The sequence below is a fragment of the Mus caroli genome, chromosome 8 (genome assembly GCF_900094665.2).
Source record: "Mus caroli chromosome 8, CAROLI_EIJ_v1.1, whole genome shotgun sequence".
NCBI lineage: Eukaryota > Metazoa > Chordata > Mammalia > Rodentia > Muridae > Mus > Mus caroli.
Genome location: NC_034577.1, coordinates 19,379,846 through 19,399,538, shown reverse-complemented (window position 1 = coordinate 19,399,538; position 19,693 = coordinate 19,379,846). Strand labels below are relative to the sequence as shown.

At 41.0% G+C, this 19,693-nt stretch overlaps 1 protein-coding gene across 1 annotated transcript in view; it reads left to right on the top strand.

The window, feature by feature from the left end:
- Nucleotides 1–19,693, top strand: part of LOC110299910 (disintegrin and metalloproteinase domain-containing protein 32) — a 102,087-nt gene that overhangs the window by 28,246 nt on the left and 54,148 nt on the right. The window contains exons 6-12 of the mRNA XM_021169865.2: nucleotides 515–686; nucleotides 2,786–2,854; nucleotides 4,786–4,857; nucleotides 5,051–5,217; nucleotides 16,055–16,136; nucleotides 17,126–17,262; nucleotides 19,378–19,552. Of these exons, the coding sequence (XP_021025524.1) occupies nucleotides 515–686; nucleotides 2,786–2,854; nucleotides 4,786–4,857; nucleotides 5,051–5,217; nucleotides 16,055–16,136; nucleotides 17,126–17,262; nucleotides 19,378–19,552 (874 nt within the window). The remainder of the gene's footprint in view (nucleotides 1–514; nucleotides 687–2,785; nucleotides 2,855–4,785; nucleotides 4,858–5,050; nucleotides 5,218–16,054; nucleotides 16,137–17,125; nucleotides 17,263–19,377; nucleotides 19,553–19,693) is intronic.

Here is a 19,693-nt window from a genome sequence, read left to right as displayed (position 1 = left end):
TCTGCGTACTGATCAGCTTTTCAGAATCAGGCTTCTGAGTTCTTATTTAAATTATATACCCAACAAAAATGAATATCATTTTGCAAACACGGCCACATTTTCATTAGTGAAACTGCTGATGGACATTTTTTAAATTATAAATGCTCTGCAATCTGTTTTTTCAAGCTCCACAAACTAGAGAGAAATTTATTAGCATTTCAGGTTACTGTACTGTTATGTAGTCCCCAATTAAAGCACAGGGAAGCTATCAACTATTGTCACACTGCACCCCTAAAAATATTTAGAACTGGTTTCATTAGTTTCATAACCAACAAAAAAGAAGAAAAAAAGAAATAGAAAATTGGATTCCTGTGTAAAAGAATTAATTTTTCTCTTCAAAGCCATCTTAGAGATTCTGGAATAGAATACTGGACTGACAGCATTGCACATCTTTTATCATTGTAAGGGCTGTTCCCAGAATGTCCTAATAAAGACTTCTAAGAAGCACTTAACAGTTTTATTCTTAACATTGCAGAGGGTTCCTGCAGTTTGAGAATGTGTCCTACGGAATTGAGCCTCTGCAGTCTGCATTTACATCTCAACACATTGTTTATAAGCTAGGGAACAAGGAGAAGGAGTTGATGTTTAACAAAAACAGCAGAAACATAGAGATGCCTACAAACTATGGCATTTTAATCAACAAAAAGGTGAGTGTTGAATATTTCATTACTTCCAAAGCACTTATTAGTTCTAACTAACTTTAAAAAGTATGATGTAGTAAGGCCATTTCTTATGATTTTATTAAACTAACGCAGGACAGAGAGGACACACAGGCGCACCTGCACCACCCTGTGCTCTTGTACAGCATGGTTATTTATGTCTGCATGGTCTGGGTCACAATCTACTTCTCCTTCAGACCTATACTCCTTAAGAACTGTGTCTTCGTTTGGGGTGTGCCCTGAACAGTCTTATCTGGGCGTGCCTGACAGTTGTTAGGGACATCTCAATAATAAGGTGGAAAAGAATGGATGTCTCCCTCTCTCCATGACAAATAGCATGGTCTGTTTGCCTTTCTGGGTCTGAGTCTTTCTGACCATTCTTCCAGGTCTTGGGAGAAGGAGATGTGATACATTTACCCAGTGTATGAAGTGTCCCCTCCTTACCTCTTTGGGCATATTTTGATTTGTCAGCTATTAGGAGAGCCACGCCTGTGTGTTTCTTAGTTCCATTTGGGTGAAATGTAGTTTTTCCATCCTTTTTACCTTAAGGTGATGTCTTGAAAGCCAAAAGATAAGATCCTGTTCTCTAATCCAATGTTAGTCTGTGTCTTTTCATGGGGAAGGGGGGATGGAGACCTTTAATATTTAGAACCATTCCTGAAGAGGTGTATTAATTTCTGTCACTTGGCTGATTTTTTTAAGTGTCTGGAAGTAGGTGATGCTTCTTGGCACACAACCACAGGGCTTTGGGGTGACCTGAATGGTGGAAGGCTGGGAACATGGAAGCAAGTAGCCGGCACCAGTCTTGGGGCCATGTGGGAGCAGCTGGAGAGTCCCTGGTGTCAAAGGGGTTGTGATACGGCCAGTCCAAAAGGGAGGGAAAGGGCCAGAGCTCTTGTGGTTTGAGGCTTACCATGTTTGGGTATTTCCATACTGTTTATTCATGTTATTTGTGGTAGCTTCTTGGACTTCACGCTTGTTTTCATGGAGCCCCAAGGTTTGCCAGGGCAGAAGACTTAGTAGCATCATTTTGAAGTCTCTGACAGCTTGTGTCTAGCTAGTCTTGGGCCCTTGTGTGACCATCTAGATTTTCTAGTGTAGATGCCTGAGATTTTCCAAAGCCTTTTTTTCTCCATTCCCATCTTACACTCTCCTTATCAGCCTCTTCTTTCCCATGTTGCCCCCCACCCCCAGCCTGCCTTCTGTCTCTTGTTCTAGACAGCAGCTAAACACCTTGAGATGTGTTTTACAAATGTCTTCCACAAAATCTACTCTGTGAAAGTTCCAAGGAGGAAGAATTGAATAGCTCTCTGTGCAAGCCCTTTTTGGAAGGCAAGGGACATAGCTATAATTCACTGGGAACAATTTGGCATTGCCATTTCTGGGAAGCCACTCAGAGAAACAGGAACCACCATCTGCTCAGTGCCAGGGAGTTGTTTCCATGGTGCGCTTGTCACTGAAAGTTGGTAGCTGGGTTTTGTTCCCTGTTTTTCACTAAAGCGACTGGTTGCCCTATTCCCTAAGAGTACCTTCCTGTGTCTCCTGCTGTATGGTGTGCTGGCAGGATGTGCACAAGCTGATGCTCCGAGGGTACACATGGCAGTCAGAGGTGGCCTGGAATGAGTGGGTACTAGAGCATTTCCCATGCAGTGACTGACCAGCAGCTCTGAGGAGGAGCCAGGGAAAGTAGACTCACCTCCTGGGAGGTGTTCCAGTCATGCCACAAAGTATGAGGCTCCGGAAAGGAATGAAACAACCGTAGTTTCTTAGTCTTCAACATCTTTACAATCTCTAAACTATTTTAATCTGTTCAGGCATTTAGATCCAATGGGTGGCGATAAAGCACCTGGGCTTTAGTATAGGAGGAGTTGACAAGTCGGAAGCTGTTGATTAACTGGGTGACTGGGGAGTCAGTGTCTTCATTACTAAATCCCATGCTATAACCCCCAAGCAGGAGATAGCAGCTGTCCCAGCTGTGCAACCTCACTAGTGCTTGTTGTGAGTGTCCCCCTAATAACTTTAACAAAGAATTCCAAGTAAACATGTTATGATGACTTAAATGTTTGTGTGCTTTTGTTTCTTTCTAGCCCAAATCACCTTTTAAAAACTTGTTTCCCCTCTATCTAGAGATGAGTATTGTGGTGGACAAAGCGCTGGTATGTCTTTTTTCTTTTCTTTACGTACTTAGTGTGGGACTGGAGAGTTGGCTGCGAGCTGACTCGGCAATTAAGAGCACTTGTTCCTCTTCCAGAGGAGACCCAGGTTTGAGTTCCAGCATTTGTGTGATGACTCACAACTCTCTGTAACTGTAGTTCCAGAGGATCCAGTGCCCTTTTCTGACCTCTGAGGGCACAAGGTATACGTGTGGTGTACAAGCATACAAGCAGGCAAAACACTAAGATATAGTGAAATTAGTAGTAATAATAATGATCTAAGAAACATTTTAAAAAAGAGTTGCAAAATGTTGACATGCTTTGGTGTCCTTTTTAAATATTTCGTGTGAATGTATGATGACCCAGGCTGGAAGGAACTGGAATATTCCAGTCTTCTCACTTCCCATTTATCACAGAGAAAGGAGCTTCAGTTGGGGAAATGCCTCCATGAGATCCAGCTGTGGGGTATTTTCTCAATTCGTGATCAAGGGGGAAGGGCCCCTTGTGGGTGGGACCATCTCTGGGCTGGTAGTCTTGGTTCTATAAGAGAGCAGGCTGAGCAAGACAGGGGAAGCTAGCCAGTAACAAATATCCCTCCATGGCCTCTGCATCAGCTCCTGCTTCCTGACCTGCTTGAGTTCCAGTCCTGACTTCCTTGGTGATGAACAGCAATGTGGATATACCCTTTCCTCCCCAACTTGCTTCTTGGTCATGATGTTTGTGCAGGAATGGAAACCCTACCTAAGACACCAACACAGCACAGTGTAACAATTTGCTAAGTGAAAATCATATGGTTAAGATCATTTTACTAAGAGACAATTCCAGCCTGAAGAGCGAGAGGGTGCACTTCGAAGTCTAGAGAATGTTCAGTCCTATAATGGAGAATGTTCAATCCTATAATGTTTTGCCACTGGCCACAGTGGCTGGCACACTTGCTTGTGCTGCAGTAAAACATAGGTGTTTGGTGCTGCCCCTCCCCCACTCCGTTGTTTCCTGATAGGAAGGTGTCTCTAGATCCTTGACTCCTGTCTTAGGGTTTTACTGCTATGAACAGATACCATGACCAAGGCAACTCTTAACTTTTAATTGGGGCTGGCTTACAGGTTCAGACGGTCAGTCCATTATCAAGGTGGGAGCGTGGCAGCATTCAGGCAGGCATGGTGCAGGAGGAGCTGAGAGTTCTACATCTTCATCTGAAGTCTGCTAGCAGAAGACTGGCTTCCAGGCAGCTAGGATGAGGGTATTAGAGCCCATGCCCACAATAACACAATTCTTCCAACAAGGCCACATCTACTCTAATAAGGCCACACCTCCTAATGGTGCCACTCCCTGGGCCAAGAATATTCAAACCATGACAATTCCCATAAACAAAACATTACATGGCTTTTAGGATAAATGTATTTTCCAGGTTTTGGTCTGATGGTACATATTTTATTATCACCCTGTGGAATATCACAGAGATATAAATAATACATTAGCAATTCCAGTCTTAACATTGTAGATCTTGATAGGAATCCAGAATTGAAGTCAGAGGTAAGAAGATTTGAGGGAGAACAGGTCAATAGTTGATTTATTAGACTTTTGGGAAAGGCCAGAGGAGGTGTTTAAAATGATAGGGCCTACAAGATATCATCTGTGTCAATCCATATTCAACTCTCTCTCTCTTTCTCTCTCTCTCTCTCTCTCTCTCTCTCTCTCTCTCTCTCTCTCTCCCTCTCCCTCCTCCCCTCCCTCCCTCTCTGTGTATGATGTGTTTTTGTGAATGTGTATGTATGTATACAAGTGTATTCTGTAATAGTCTCACACTGGGAATTGTGTATCTTATTTGAAACACTGAATTCTGTATTATTTTCAAACTTCAGATAGTAGATACAAGTACCAAAACCATCATATAAAAAGAGTATTTTAACTACAAAATTATTTCTGTCTTTTAGTATGATTACTTGGGCTCTGACAGCATGATTGTAACAAATAAAATCATTGAAATTATCAGTCTTATAAATTCAGTAAGTATTTTCCCTTTTATATCAGATTTTTCTTGAAATGATCTTTCGTACTAACTTGATGTAGCATTTCTGAATAATTAAGTCACGAGTATAAACAGAGTGTGGATTTGTGAAAAACTGAAAATATTTTCTGGGGTATGGCATTATGAAATCCGAGTGGCTAACTGTGTATATTCATTTCTTCTGCTCTTAGGTGTTTGCCCAACTCAAAGTTACTATTGTGTTGTCCTCATTGGAGTTGTGGTCAGATAAGAATAAGATTCCTACAGTTGGTGAAGCAGATGAATTATTGCATAAATTTCTAGAATGGAAGCAGGCCTACCTTACCCTAAGACCTCATGATGTTGCATATCTATTCATGTAAGATGTTTGATACTCTATAAAGAAAACATAAGACACATGCTATAGCTTAATCCAGGGAGCCGTTTCTCATTTTTGATTACGCACATGCTTTATTCGTGCTTTTTAACTCCCAGGCAGTAAAAAAAAAAAAAATAATGCATGAATGACATTTGTTTTCAAGCGTATTAATATTTTATAAAACGATGGACTGAGATTTACAGAGCTCCACCCATTTTCTGATTCTTGAGAGCCTGCGCTATGTCACAGCAGAGTCTGATGGTTCTCAAACACTGAGACAAAGTCAGGATTCATCCCGTAAAGTGTGTGTGTTAGTTATACAGTTGGCAAAGGCAAGTGTGAAGTTTTTCATAAGTATTTATATGAATGGATATTCTCTATTATTTTAAAATGTTTAAAGAGGATAATTGGCAGTTATGCATTTATTCATGGTTGTCCATATAAGAATTGCTAGCAATGTACAACGGATGTCTTCATATGTAAGGATTTATCTCCAGATTTATACACCTCAACTAATTTTGATATAGTATAAAGAGGGATACAATTTGATTTTCTGTCACATACACAGACCAGCTCTGTGTCACAATTTTCCCTGTAAACAAACTTTTATAGAGTTCCTACAGGGCTTTAAGCCATTTAATCCATTTGGACAGACTGATCTTTTCAGTGTCACGTACATTTTTATTATGTAGAACATTCTATTCAATGAGTACGAATACATCTCTCCATTTTTCAAATACTTCTAGTTTCCTGGAAAAACATTCACAGGTTTTGTTTTTTTTTGTTTTTGTTTTTTTTCTGGAGCTCTTTCATAACTTTGGTATTATTTCTAGGTCTATTAATTTTACCAATGTTAATATTCTCACGCTCTAATGTATGTCGTAGATATACATAAATGCAGTTATTTTCTATAAGCACTGCCTTTGTTCCATTGCTGTGAAGAGACACCATGATCAGGAAATCCTTATAAATGAAAGCATTTCATTGGGGCTGGCTTACAGTTTCAGAGGTTCAGTCCATCATTGGGGGAAGCTTGGAAGAATACAGGCAGACATGGTGCTAGAGAAATAGCTGAGAGCTACATCCTGACCTGCAGGCTACAGGGAGAGAGGGAGGGAGGGAAGGAGGCAAGGAGGGAGGGAAGGAGGGAGGGAGGGAGGGAGGGAAGGAGGGAGGGAGGGAGGGAGAGAAGGAGGGAGGGAGAGAGAGAAGCCGGAGACTGTGCCTAGCTTGAGTTTTTGAAATCTCAAAGCCCACCCCCAATGACACACTTCCTCCAACAAGGCCACGCCTCTTAATCCTTATAATCTCTTCAAGTAGTTCTACTCCCCAGCAGCTAAACGTTCAAATATATGAGCCTATGAGGGGCCATTCTTATTCAAACCACCACATGTACTAAATTTTTACTAATTTTTTTTGTTATTGGATTTTTGGAAGTTTTTTTAAAATTATAATTACCTAAATTCATTTTTTTCACACGCACAGACTTTCCTACTTTTTACAAGCTTCACTTTGCAGATACAGGCCTAGAGGATGATTTCCAGACACTCCCTCACCACACCCTTCAGCTCCATTACCATTATTAACGTTTTCCACTGGGTGGTACTTTTTACAATTTATGAAACAACACTGAGTCTTTGTAACGAATGTGCATGGCTTACATCAGGGATGGTTCTCTCTGTTATATGAACTCATTGCTAATAACTGGTTAATAATAAGATGTCCTAATTTTTTCACACTTATTTATTGACTTACGTGTACATGTGTGTGTATGTACATGTGCATGTGTGTATGTGTGCGTGTACACGTATGCCACAGGATGCATGGGAAAGATAGTGGATAACTTTCAGAAGTCAGTTCTTTCCTTCTGTCATGTGGATTCCTGGGAACTCAGGTGGTCAGGTGTGAAGCAGGTGCCTTCATCCGCTGAGCCATGTCATGGTCCCAGTCTTTTTTTTTTTTTTTTTTTTGCGTGTAAAATCATGTCATTTGAGTGTTACAAGTTTTATTGCTTTGACTGGATTACCATGCTCTAAGATTGTAGTGAGCAAAAGTCAAGGTAATCTTAATGTTTTTCTTGATCTGAAAGGAAAACTCTGTGACTTTCTAAGCTTAGGAATACTGTTCACAATGGAGTGGGGGTAAAAGCCACTTAGCCTCCCATTTTAAAGTAAGTTGTAAAAATCATGGCTACGTGTTAACTTTGACCGAATGGCTTTTCCTGGGGTCTGCCAATGCTTTTTGATTTGTGCACTGCCGGTGCTGCCTTGGGCGGCCAGATTGGGTTTGTTAGTGTTTCCTTCTGACTTTTTGCTTCCTGCACATAAGTTTTTCTTTTTCTTTTCCAATTTTTAAAAATTTTTATTAGATATTTTCTTCATTTACATTTCAAATGCTATCCTGAAAGACCCCTAGACCCTCCCCCAGCCCTGACCCCCTACCCACCCACTCCCACTTCTTGGCCCTGGCATTCCCCTGTACTGGGGCATAGAAAGTTTGCAAGACCAAGGGGCCTCTCCTCCCAATGATGGCTGACTAGGACATCTGATACATATGCAGCTAGAGACACGAGCTCTGAGGGAGGGGGGTACTGGTTAGTTCATAATGTTGTTCCACCTATAGGGTTGCAGATCCCTTCAGCTCCTTGGGTACTTTCTCTAGCTCCTCCATTGAGGGCCCTGTGTTCCATCCAATAGATGACTGTGAGCATCCACTTCTGTATTTGCCAGGCACTGGCATAGCCTCATAGAGACAGCTATATCAGGGTCCTTTCAGCAAAATCTTGCTGGCATATGCAATAGTGTCTGGGTTTGGTGGCTGATTATGGGATGGAACCCCAGGTGGGGTAGTCTCTGGATAGTCCATCCTTTTGTCTTAGCTCCAAACTTTGTCTCTGTAACTCCTTCCATGGGTATTTTGTTCCCTATTCTAAGGAGGAATGAAGTATCCACACGTTGGTCTTCCTTATTCTTGGTTTTCTTGTGTTTTGCAAATTGTATCTTGGGTATTCTAAGTTTCTGGGCTAATATCCACTTATCAGTGAGTGCATATCAAATGACTTCTTTTGTGATTGGGGTAAGTTTTTCTAACATTCATCTTTGTTTCTAAAATGATGGAACTTTTCAACTAATGTTAATTTTTTTTTTCTGGTCTTCTAGGTAGTATTTTTTTCTGTGTTCATAATTTTCAGATTCTCTTTATAACTATGACTGGCTAGTTAAAATATCATCGAGGATAATTTATCTGTTTCTCGTGATCCTGTCTGGAATTCAGCTGTGAATAATGGGTTAATCACAGTCATGTTTCATAGTATGCTCTCCTTGTTGCTTTGCATATGACCTTTAAAGACATGTATTTATGACAAATCTATGAACTATCTACTTTTACTAAAGACTTCAGAGTCCCCTCCTCTAACCATGCACCCTACACACTCTATCCTACATTGTCCTCCCACAGAGAGGGGGAGTGCTTTCATTCTGAATCCCTCAGGGCAGTATGGCCCCCAGTATGGCCGACCTTGCTAGCCAGATTGTTTATGGGGTACCCTACCTCTGCATTCCAGGAGTTGCAGTTACAGGACAGCCGTCATGATCTCTGGCGTTTCCGTGGAGACTGGCATTTGTCCTCTCTCTCTCTTTGAGTCTGAGAGCTTCTATTCTTTTCCCTCTTCTCAGCCCTGTGGATCGTAGCAGTTGCCCAGGCTTCCAAGGTTTAGTGTTCTGTGGTAGCTTCTGAGCGCCAGGATATTCTAGTTTTGCTTTCTCTACTCTTCTTAGCTACCCTGTCAATTCTTTTCTGGCGTGGTTCGAGGTCCATCCATTTGTACAGTGTTCTTGCTTCTCAGTTTCATTTAGTTCTGCTCTGTTTTTTATTATTTATTTTCTTCTACTAAGTCCGTGTTTCATTGGTTTTTCTAGTTCTTTGAAGTACAATGCTAGGCTGTTGATTGGAGATTTTTAAATTTTATTTTACATGCCGTGACTACCCAGCCCTTTTATTCCATTTACATAGAATGCCTTACATAGCACTCCTTTGTTCTCAGTCTGTGTTCCTAGAGGTGAAGTGAGACTCTTATGAGTACTGTAAAGTTGAGTGCCGTATTTAAATCCACGCAATCACTGACTTAATTTTGAGAATTTGAGCCATTTACATTTAAGGCATTTGCCAGTGAATAAAGCCTAACTTTGTGGGTAAGCACTTTTCCTCTGATCAAGTGCTGTGATTCCTTGCTTACTTTTCCAGTTTGTATGTTAAACATTTTTGCTTTGTGGCTACCACAAATAAAGCCTTTAACATTCATGGATTATAGCAAGCAGTTTTGAAATAATGGGTATTTAGCATCACGGAAAAAGTAGAAGACTAACAGAAAAATAGAGAAAACTCCTTGGCACTTGCACTATTTCTCCCCCCATTTCTAACTTGTAATTCCCCTTTACTCTTCCCATGTTGTCTAGCTCTTGCTATATTATACTCTTCAAGCTGGTGCGACAAGTCTATGTCCTGTGTCTGTGGTAGCACAGAACTTTGAATTAACTGGATGCTTACTGTTTTTTTTTTTTAATTGATTATTTACTTACATTTCAAATGTTGTTCCCCTTCCCAGTCTCCCCTCTGCAAGTCCTCAACTCTACCCCTCTCCTTTGTCTCTAAGAGGGTACTCCCAACCCAAGACTCCCACCTCACCCCTCTAGCATCCCCCTTTGTTGGGGCAACAAGCCTCCACAGGACCAAGCGCCTCCCCTCCCACTGATGCCAACCGGGTAAGGCCATCCTCTGCTACATCTGTAGTGCGGGCCATGGATCAGCCCATGTGTACTCTGCTTGGTAGTTTAGTCTCTGGGAGCTGAGAAGAGGTCAAGTTAGATGCTATTGTTCTTCCTATAGGGTTGGAATCCCCTTCAGCTCCTTCAGTCCTTCCCCATCTCTGCCATTGTGGTCCCCAGGCTCAGTCCGATGGTGGGCTGTGAGTGTCTGCATCTGTCTTAATCAGGTGCTGGGAGAGCCTCTCAGAGGACAGCCCTACTGGGCTCCTGTCTGCAAGCAGTTCTTGACATCAGCAATAGTGTCTACAGATGGCATAAATCCCAAGGTGAGGCAGTTTCTGGATGGCCTTTCCTTCAGTCTCTGCTCCATTTTTTTTTTTTTTGTCCCCGAATTTCCTTTAGACAAGAACACTTCTGGATTAAGATATTGGAGATGAGTGGATGGCCCCTTCCTCAACTCAGGGCCATACCTATCTAGTGGGAGTGGTCTCTTCAGGTTCTATCTACCTCTGTTAGGTATTTCAACTAGTATCATCCCCATTGGGTTCTGGGAACCTCTCCCATCCCTGGTGTCTGGGACTTTCTAGTGTTTCCCCCGTTCTCCACCTCCCACTGCTACCTATTTCTAGTGAGGCTTCTGGCTTTCTGGAATTCTCTCCTGTCTCTTCCCATACCTGAACCTGACCCCAGCTCCCCCCCCCCTTTTTTCCCTGGATGCTTATTCTTGTCTCTGAGTTCTATATATGTTGATGTTTCCTTCTTACTCACTTAGCATCTTCCTCGTTTAGCTTGAGACGTTGCCTATAGCATTTTTTATAGGACATGTTTGTTGTTAGTAAACTCCCCCAGCTTTGTGTGCCCAGGTTCTTTGTGTCTTTAATTCTTATCTCTACAGCATAACTTTGCCAGGTATAGTATTTTTGATTCACAGCTCTCTCCTCCAGGCCTGTGGATATGTGATGTCACCCTGTATTCGCTTGTAAGGCTTCTTCTACTTGAGAACTTACCTGTCAGCAGAAAGGGTCCCTTCACCCGTTGATGCTCTGAGAATCATCTCTTACTCTTCACTCTTTAAAAGTCATTAGTTTGTATCTTAGGTAAGAACTGGTTGCATGGATTGTGACTTGTAGTTTACTTAGATTTTTGTGGTCTCAGTTTGGATTTTTTTAAAAATCACTACCTCTTTGAATAAGCTTTACCCTGTTGGTATTCTCAAGGGCCCTTGAGTCCCATTAATCATAATACTTATACTTTCAATGTTATCAAAAATTCCCCTAAGTTTCCTTCATTCTTTTCCTTTTGTTCTATTCAATGCATTTTTAAAATAGCCCCGTATTGAGAACATTTCTTTTTGTTTGAAGAACTTTTTCCTAAGTTTTCTTCATTGCTTTTTGCTTGTTTTCCTCAATGTATTTTAAAATAGAATGATTCTGACTTTATTTCTTCTGTTTAATCTGTTCTGCAATGGATATATTCTCTTGTGCTTTGATTTATTATAATCTGTAATTTCAAGGATTTTCATTTGGTTTTAGGAAATGTCTCAGTTAAGAATCTCTGGCAGAATAGTGACTTGTTTTTGGAATTTTAGGGGATTCCCTTAAGGGAGCTGTTTTAAATTATTTGAGAGCCTGTACACTGAGATGCTTTGTTCTGGTCATTAGACAGGACTATGGTTCCTTGAAAACTCTCAAAACTTGTTAATATATGATGATATACTTAGAAAAACTTGTGTTTCTTCCCGTCTGTCTGACCTGAGTTGTTGATGCCTGTCCTTCCAGCAGCTCTGAGCAGGCTGCCTCCTTATTCTTTCTGAATGTTTGTCCATCACTGACATCTCCTTTCTAGGTGTGGCTGTATGCCCAGGGCTTTTCTGGTCTGCATTTAGTGTATTGGCATTGCTTCCTCCTTTGTCTCCACTGACGCTGTTGATTACTGCTTTGGGGCAGGGGCAGGCATGTTCTCTGACTAGGACTCTGTTGACACCATTCCTCTGGAGAGTAATATGATGCTACTTATTGATCCCTAGGTGATCATCCATGAAAAGTAGTCTTACTCTTACTGTTGGGCAGTACTGAGAGTCATGGCATGGCCCTGTGGTTTTCTGCCTATGACATGGAGAGCAAATGAAGTGCCCCGTAGGAGACCAAGAAGTCCCAGTCTTAAATGGTGCCAGCTGACACAAGGGAAGGATCTGTTTACTACCAAATGGGCTCTTGACTTCTGTGGCACTGCATCTGGGAAGCAGGAAAAGGCAGTGGTTAAAGATGTCATGTTAAAGATGCATAACACAAGAGTCAAAGCCACTGTAGAAAAGAAGATAATAGATAAGCCAATGAAAAGCAATAAGATAGGGCCATAATGATGTCCTCAATCCCAATGTGAAATAGAATCAGACAGCAGATTTAAGTCACTACCATTAGTCACATTAAACATATTTGGTTTAAATAGAAGAACTTGAAGACAGAAACTGTAGTATATCAGTCACTTTTCTCTTGCTGTGATAAAACACCACGAGCAAGGCAACTTATAAGTATTTAATTGGGCTTATGGTTCTAGAGGGTTAGAGTCTATGATGGCAAAGGGAAGGCATAGAGATAGGAATAGCAGAGAGATTATATCTCAAACTGAGATCAGGAGGCAGAGGGAACTCTGGGAATGGAATGAGCCTATTGAAACCTCAAAGCTCCTGGCACCCCAGAAACATGCATTTTTGGCAAGGTCACACCTTCTAGTCCTAATCCCCAAAAAGTCACCAAATAAGGACACCTAATATTTGAATGCCTGTGTCTTATGGGGAGCATCCAATGTAAGACACCTCATGTTGCATCACGTTGAAAAAGTAAGAGCTTGTTGAGGTCCATGTGTATAAAACATAGTGTTAGAGAAAAGAAAATGATGAAAACCATGTGCTTTAGTCATAAGAAACTGGGCCAGCTATGCTACCAGGTGAAGACTCCAGAGAAAAGAATTTTACTAAGGCCCATGTCAAATAATAATGAAAGGTGAACATCTTGTATGCTTGGGTATTATGACACTAATTACAGAACATTACAAAATGCAGAGCCAAAACTCACAAGAAAGAAGAGAAAACTAAGTTAAAGTTTGCATTTCCATCATGACTGTTAACTAACTTGAACTAATTGACATTGACCGAACATTACACATATTTGAGGAAAATACATGTGCATAGTGAACATTTTGGATATAACTAATATCCAAACACTGAAAAAATCTCATTATTAATATATAGTCTTTTTGTTCCAACATGTAATAAGGACACATGCTCTACTATGTTCATAGCAGCCTTATTTATAATAGCCAGAAGCTGGAAAGAACCCAGATGTCCCCCAACAGAGGAATGGATACAGAAAATGTGATACATTTACACAATGGAGTACTACTCAGCTCTTAAAAACAATGAATTTATGAAATTCTTAGGCAAATGGACAGATCTGGAGGATATCATCCTGACTGAGGTAACCCAATCACAAAAGAACACACATGATATGCACTCACTGATAAGTGGAGATTAGCCCAGAAGCTCGGAATACCCAAGATACAATTCACAGACCACATGAAACTCAAGAAGAAGGAAGACCGAAGTGTGGATACTTCAATCCTTAGAAGGAGGAACAAAATACCCATGGAAGGAGTTACAAAGTTTGGAGCAGAAGTTGGCTCCAGAACAAACCATCTCTTGCCCGCTTTGAGACAAGAGCTCTGTATTGCATGGGCGATTTCTTGTCCTGCTTTCCCCTAGACACAGGACTAGGGGCTGATCTCAGTTGAGCAGCACAGAGCTTCAGGGAAATTTGTTGATGTCCACTGAAGGGCTTGCTCTTTTTGGTCATGGTACTTCATCACAGCAATAGTGGTTCTAACTAAGATACTGAAACCATCAAAGAACCGCAGGAATCATGAGGGAAAGCTCAGTGATGCTGCTCAGGTAGGATTCTTTGATTCTGATGAATGTTCAGAAGCGGGATGCAGCCGAGTTGTGGTGCATGTGCTTAGCATCCCTGAGGCTGGCAATCTTCAACACTACATAAACAGATAGGGTGCCGTGCACCCATATTCCCAGTACTTGAGAGATAGGGAAAGCAGGGGTATCGGAAGTTCAGAATCATAGGATCATCCTTGGCTATAGAGAGAGTCCAGAGCCAGCCTGGACTACATAAAACCCTGTCTCCAAGCAAACCAACCACACAGCCTTGAAAACAGCACAAATAAATGGGATTGCATGAAACTAGAGAGCTCCAGCACAGCACAGGAAACAATCACCAGACTTAAATGGCAGCCCTAAAGGAATTGATAAAGTCTCGTAAGTTACACATCCAGAAATACATAGCAAATAAGCAAACCAGAACAAACAAACAAACAAACAAACAAACAAACAATCCCAAATAACCAAAGCGGGCTTTGGTTCACACACTGGACATGCAGACTTGTTTCCTTGGTCTCATCCTCTCTGACGTGAGATACTAGCCTGCCTCATGTTGGGCTAGTGTAGGAGCTTCTAGATTGGAGACAGGCCTGTGAGTGTAGAGATGGGGCAGGGGTGGGGCTGGTCCCTGTCTGCTCCTCTGTGAGTTCTGTACCTGTGTGTTTTGTGATGGTCTTTGGCATTGTCGGCCGCCTCTAGGGCAGGGCACCCTTGAGCATCTCCTGCCCAGTGGGTCGGGCGTGATGAATTGCCCCAGTCTGTGCTTGTCTTTGGCTTCATTTCCAACGGTTAGGTTTCAGGGTACAGCATTATTGGTTGGGAATTTATTTTCTTTGATTACTTGTTCTCAACCTGCTTGTAATATTTCCGACGAGAAGCTCAGCATTGTTGTGATAGATTCCTTTATGTGTAAACTGACATTTTCTTCTGCCTTTAAAAACCCTCTGTCTCTGTCTCTCTCTGTCTCTCTCTCTCTCTATTTGCCTTGTACTTTTGATAGTTTGACTTAACATATATGCCTCAGGAGCATGCAATTTAAGAATCCTTTGAACTTCCTGGCTCTGACTGTATCTTCTGCCCACTCTTGGCAGGGGAGCCTAGCCTTTTAAAATCACCATACAGCATGAATAAAAGGCTTGTTATGCACACCCGAGGACCTGGGTTTGAGCCCAGCACCCAGGTCCCAGTGAGTCTTTGTCTCAAAACAACAACAAAAACAAATAAAAAAAGATGGCCAGCTGCTGAGGGTTGACCTCTGGCCCCACATCCACCCATGTGTGTATTTTCTTGCATCACTCCCTTAAGCTTCCTGCCTAATCTCGATTTCATGTTCAAAGCAAGGATGTTTGTTGTTGTTTGTTATGTTTTGTTTTGGTGTTGGGCTGAATGCTTGACCTGTTAAACAAAGCCCTTCCTGGTTCACAGCTGATCTTGACCAGGGAGGTGAGAGTATATTTGCTTTGCTCTTAGCTTGTAGAAAGTCACTGGTGTGTCTGTATTCTGCAAGACCTCTGCCATACCCTCACTGCTTTCTGGTACTTAGACCCACGTACTTTACCACTTCAACAGAATAGCTGCTGATCCCCCACCCCACCCCCTTCAGTTTCCTGCTTTTTTTTTTTTTTTTTTTTTTTTTTTTTTTTTTTCCCAAATTCTCTAAGCACTTCCTCTGCAGACACCTTGATGTCAAGCCATGCATGAACATTTTGCGAGACCGGGAGAGTGGGGTCACTTAAGTCCCAGAGGACAGTGTTCTTATGAGTCACCCTTCTTTCTCAAAACTGAATGAAAACGGCAGGCCAAGAAACAAAAAGTCATTTCTCTAAAGAGACTGTCACATTTTCTATGAGAAAGTGACACACATTCATGCAGCAATTTTTGGTGGTGTGGGTAACCTGCAAGGACAAAGGAGACACGAGTGATTCGTGTGTTTTGTAGCTTAAGATCATTTTAGCACAGTTTAGCTGAAAATCTTGCACATTTCAAACAACTGGGGACATATATATTTAACCTCAGGGCCTCCACTTACTTCAGCATAGGATTTTTCTGAATCAGAGCTTTAGTTTTTCAAGATTACCCACAGCTAGGCTGTTCACTAGGATTAATTACAAGCATGCGTTTCTGCATTTAGTTATAACGAGTACCCAAATTACATGGGAGCAACGTATCCTGGGAAGATGTGTACGGCCCACTACTCTGCAGGAATCACGATGGTACGTGTATATACTCCACCTTTAAGAAGGACGGGAAACCTAGTTACTGAGATAACAGAGGAGGCACAGTGGTTACAAAGTCTGCTGGCCAGGCCTGAATGAGAACCCAGGACTGAGTAGGTGACAGAGGACATAGGGGAAAATCAGTGCAGAGAGACAGCCAAAGGGCGTGGGTGCTTTTTATCATTTAACTTTTTTAAAAAAAGATCTATTTACTTTATGTATATGAGTACACTAGCTATATAGATGGTTGTAAGCCTTCATGTGGTTGCTGGGAATTGAATTTTTAAGACCTCTGCTTGCTCTGGTCAATCCCACCTCCTCCGGTCAGCCCAGCTTGCTCAGTCCCTGCTCGCTCTGGCCCAAAGGTTTATTACACACACACACACACACACACACACACACACACACACACACATACATATACACACACATACACACACATACACATATATTTTTATTTTATGCATATATAGTTTTTTATATATATACTGTAGCTGTCTTCAGACGCTCCAGAGAAGGCGTCAGATCTCGTTACAGGTGGTTGTGACCTACCATGTGGTTGCTGGGATTTGAACTCAGCACCTTCGGAAGAGCAGTCAGTATTCTTACCTGCTGAGCCATCTCACCAGCCCTGGACCATTTAACTTTTAGAAAGCTTTGATAGTCTTGAAGATTAAGGAAAGTGGAGGGATGTATATAGATAGATAGTACGTAAGTATTTATATTAAGACACAATCCCTTTGTAAGAGAGATAGATATAGAAATGAAGCAATGGAAGAGAATAGAATTGGAAAATGGGAAATGAGCAGTGTCTGCCATTGACTGGACGCTTCTCTCTCAGTACCTTTCCCAAGAGGAAGGCCAGGTTTTCAGCCATCCAAGGAATCATGTTCATGATTATGAAGTGTTTGGTACAACATAAAAAATTTAAAGTTCCAAAATGGAAAAGTACTTTTATTGTTCACCAGTGTCTCCTCTTTTGGTAGTACCCCAAGGACATGACCTTGGAGGCCTTTTCAGTTATTCTCACCCAGATGCTGGGGCTCAGTCTGGGGATATCGTATGACGAGCCTGAGAAATGCCACTGCTCAGAATCCATCTGCATCATGAATCCCAGGGCAATGTAAGTTCTTCCTTTGTCAGTTATGGTTACTTTGTATTAAATGTAGTGTTTGCTTATAGCACAGGTGAAGTATAAGGAGCGCCAGAGAGATACAGTTTTCTTTGAGTTCTGTAATTTTATTGAGCTTATAGGTTCTAAATGTTTTCTGCTGGGATCTGTGGGGTCATTTACCTGCAGACTGTTACCATCTGTAGAGAAGGATAGGTTGATGTTTTCTGTAGGTGTTTTCCTTTCCTACTTTTGTTCCTTTTTATTTTTCTCTTTTCTTTTAAAAATAGTTTATTTTAAATGATGTGTGTGTGTGTGTGTGTGTGTGTGTGTGTGTATACCTGTGGAGGCTGGAGGCCAGAGGACTTGGATCTCCATGGATGTGACTCACACACAGCTGTAAAGTTTCTGATATGGGCTTGGGGAACCTAACTCGGCCCTCATGTTATCTTCAGTATTGAGCCATTCCTCTAGTCCCCTCTTTCTCTTTTTGTTTTTGAGTCAGGGTCTCACTATGTGGCACTGGCTGGCCTAGAACTCATTATGTAGACCAAGCTAATTCTAACTCACAGAGTTCTGCCTGCTTCTGCCTCTGGAGTTCAGTGATTAAAGTCATGTGCCACCATATCCTGTTATTTCTTCTTTCTTGTTGCTCTAGCTAAGACTTCAGACATTATATTGAGTAAAAGCAGAAAAAGTGGGAACACTTGTTCCTGATTTGGAAAGAAAAGGTCTCAGTATTTTCCCATTTAGAAGTATGTTGGACATGGGTTTGTTTTACATCATCTTTATTATGTTGAGGTATACTCCAACTATTTCTAATTTCTTCAAGATGTTTATCATAAAGATCTTCTGCATTTATTGAAATGATCATGTGATTTCTGCCCACAGTTCTATTCTTATGGTACTTTATATTTATTGACATGCTTATGCTGAATCAACCTCGCATCACTGAGATTAAGCCAACTTAATTGTGACCCACTATCTTCTGATTATGTTCTTGAATTCTGTTTTCAAGTATTTTGGGAAATTTTGCATCTCTGTTTATCAGAGAAATTGCTCTGCCTATTGTATTGTTATCCGGGTTTGGTCAAGGGTGAAGGTTGTTTTATAGAATGAGTATGGAAACGTTCCTTCTCTATTTTGTGGAACCCTTTGAAATCTTAGTATTAGAGAATTTAGCAGGGAATATATTTGGTTCTGGGATTTTGTTTATGGGAAGATGATTATTCTCATTGTCTATTAGAGGTTTCTATAAATTATAGATATAAAACCCAATATTAAATCTTTGGGTTTTAATTTTGGTAGATCATGCACATTTAGAAATTTATCTATTTCTCTAAACTTTCTGTAAGGATTTTCTGGTTTTATTGAATCTATCTCCATAATTGTCTTTTAGTCTCTAACTTTGTTAACTTGATTTTTCTATTTTATTTTGTCAGTATGGATCAAGCTTGCCAATATTGTTAATATTTTCAAAGAACCAGTTGTCTGTTTCATTACTTTCTCTTATTTTTAATTTTAATTTAGTATTATTTTAGTTTTTTCTTGTTTAAATTCTTCTCTGATCTTTATTCCTTCTTACTGTCTAGTGCATTTCGGTTTGGCTTCTTATTTTTCTAGAACATTGAGACATAATATTAGGTTATTTCCGAGCTCTTATTATTATTGTTTTTACTGTAAACACTTAAAAACACAGACAGTCTTTTCGGGACGGGTTCCAGGGCTCCAATGGGTTCTGCTCTTGCTTTCATTTGATTTGCACTTAATTTATTTTAAGTAACCAAATGTATTGTGGCGAATAAAATCACATGACCTCCCCAAGAATGATTACGAGTAATGAGCACTTACCAGGAGTCTTTACTATCACCAATCAATATCACAAAGCTAAAATCACATGACCTCCCCAAGAATGATTACGAGCAATGAGCACTTACCAGGAGTCTTTACTATCACCAATCAATATCACAAAGCTAAAATCACATGACCTCCCCAAGAATGATTACGAGCAATGAGCGCTTACCAGGAGTCTTTACATCACCAATCAATATCACAAAGTTAACATAGACTATGGAGTTATGCTTTGAGATATATACTGCTAACGACAGTATATGAATTCCGTTTTAGGCAATATGCAGGTGTGAAGTCATTTAGCAATTGCAGTTTGAATGACTTTGAACATTTTAAATCGAACGAGGGTGCCAAATGTCTGCAGAATAAGCCACAGATGCAAAGGAATGCAGCGGTCTGTGGAAATGGCAAGGTGGAGGGTGATGAAATTTGTGACTGTGGCTCTGAAGAAGTAAGTGTGCCATCTCGGGAAACTTGTAACAGTCTTCTTCTTCCTCTTCTCCTTCTCCTTCTCCTTCTCCTTCTCCTTCTCCTTCTCCTTCTCCTTCTCCTTCTCCTTCTCCTTCTCCTTCTCCTCCTCCTCCTCCTCCTC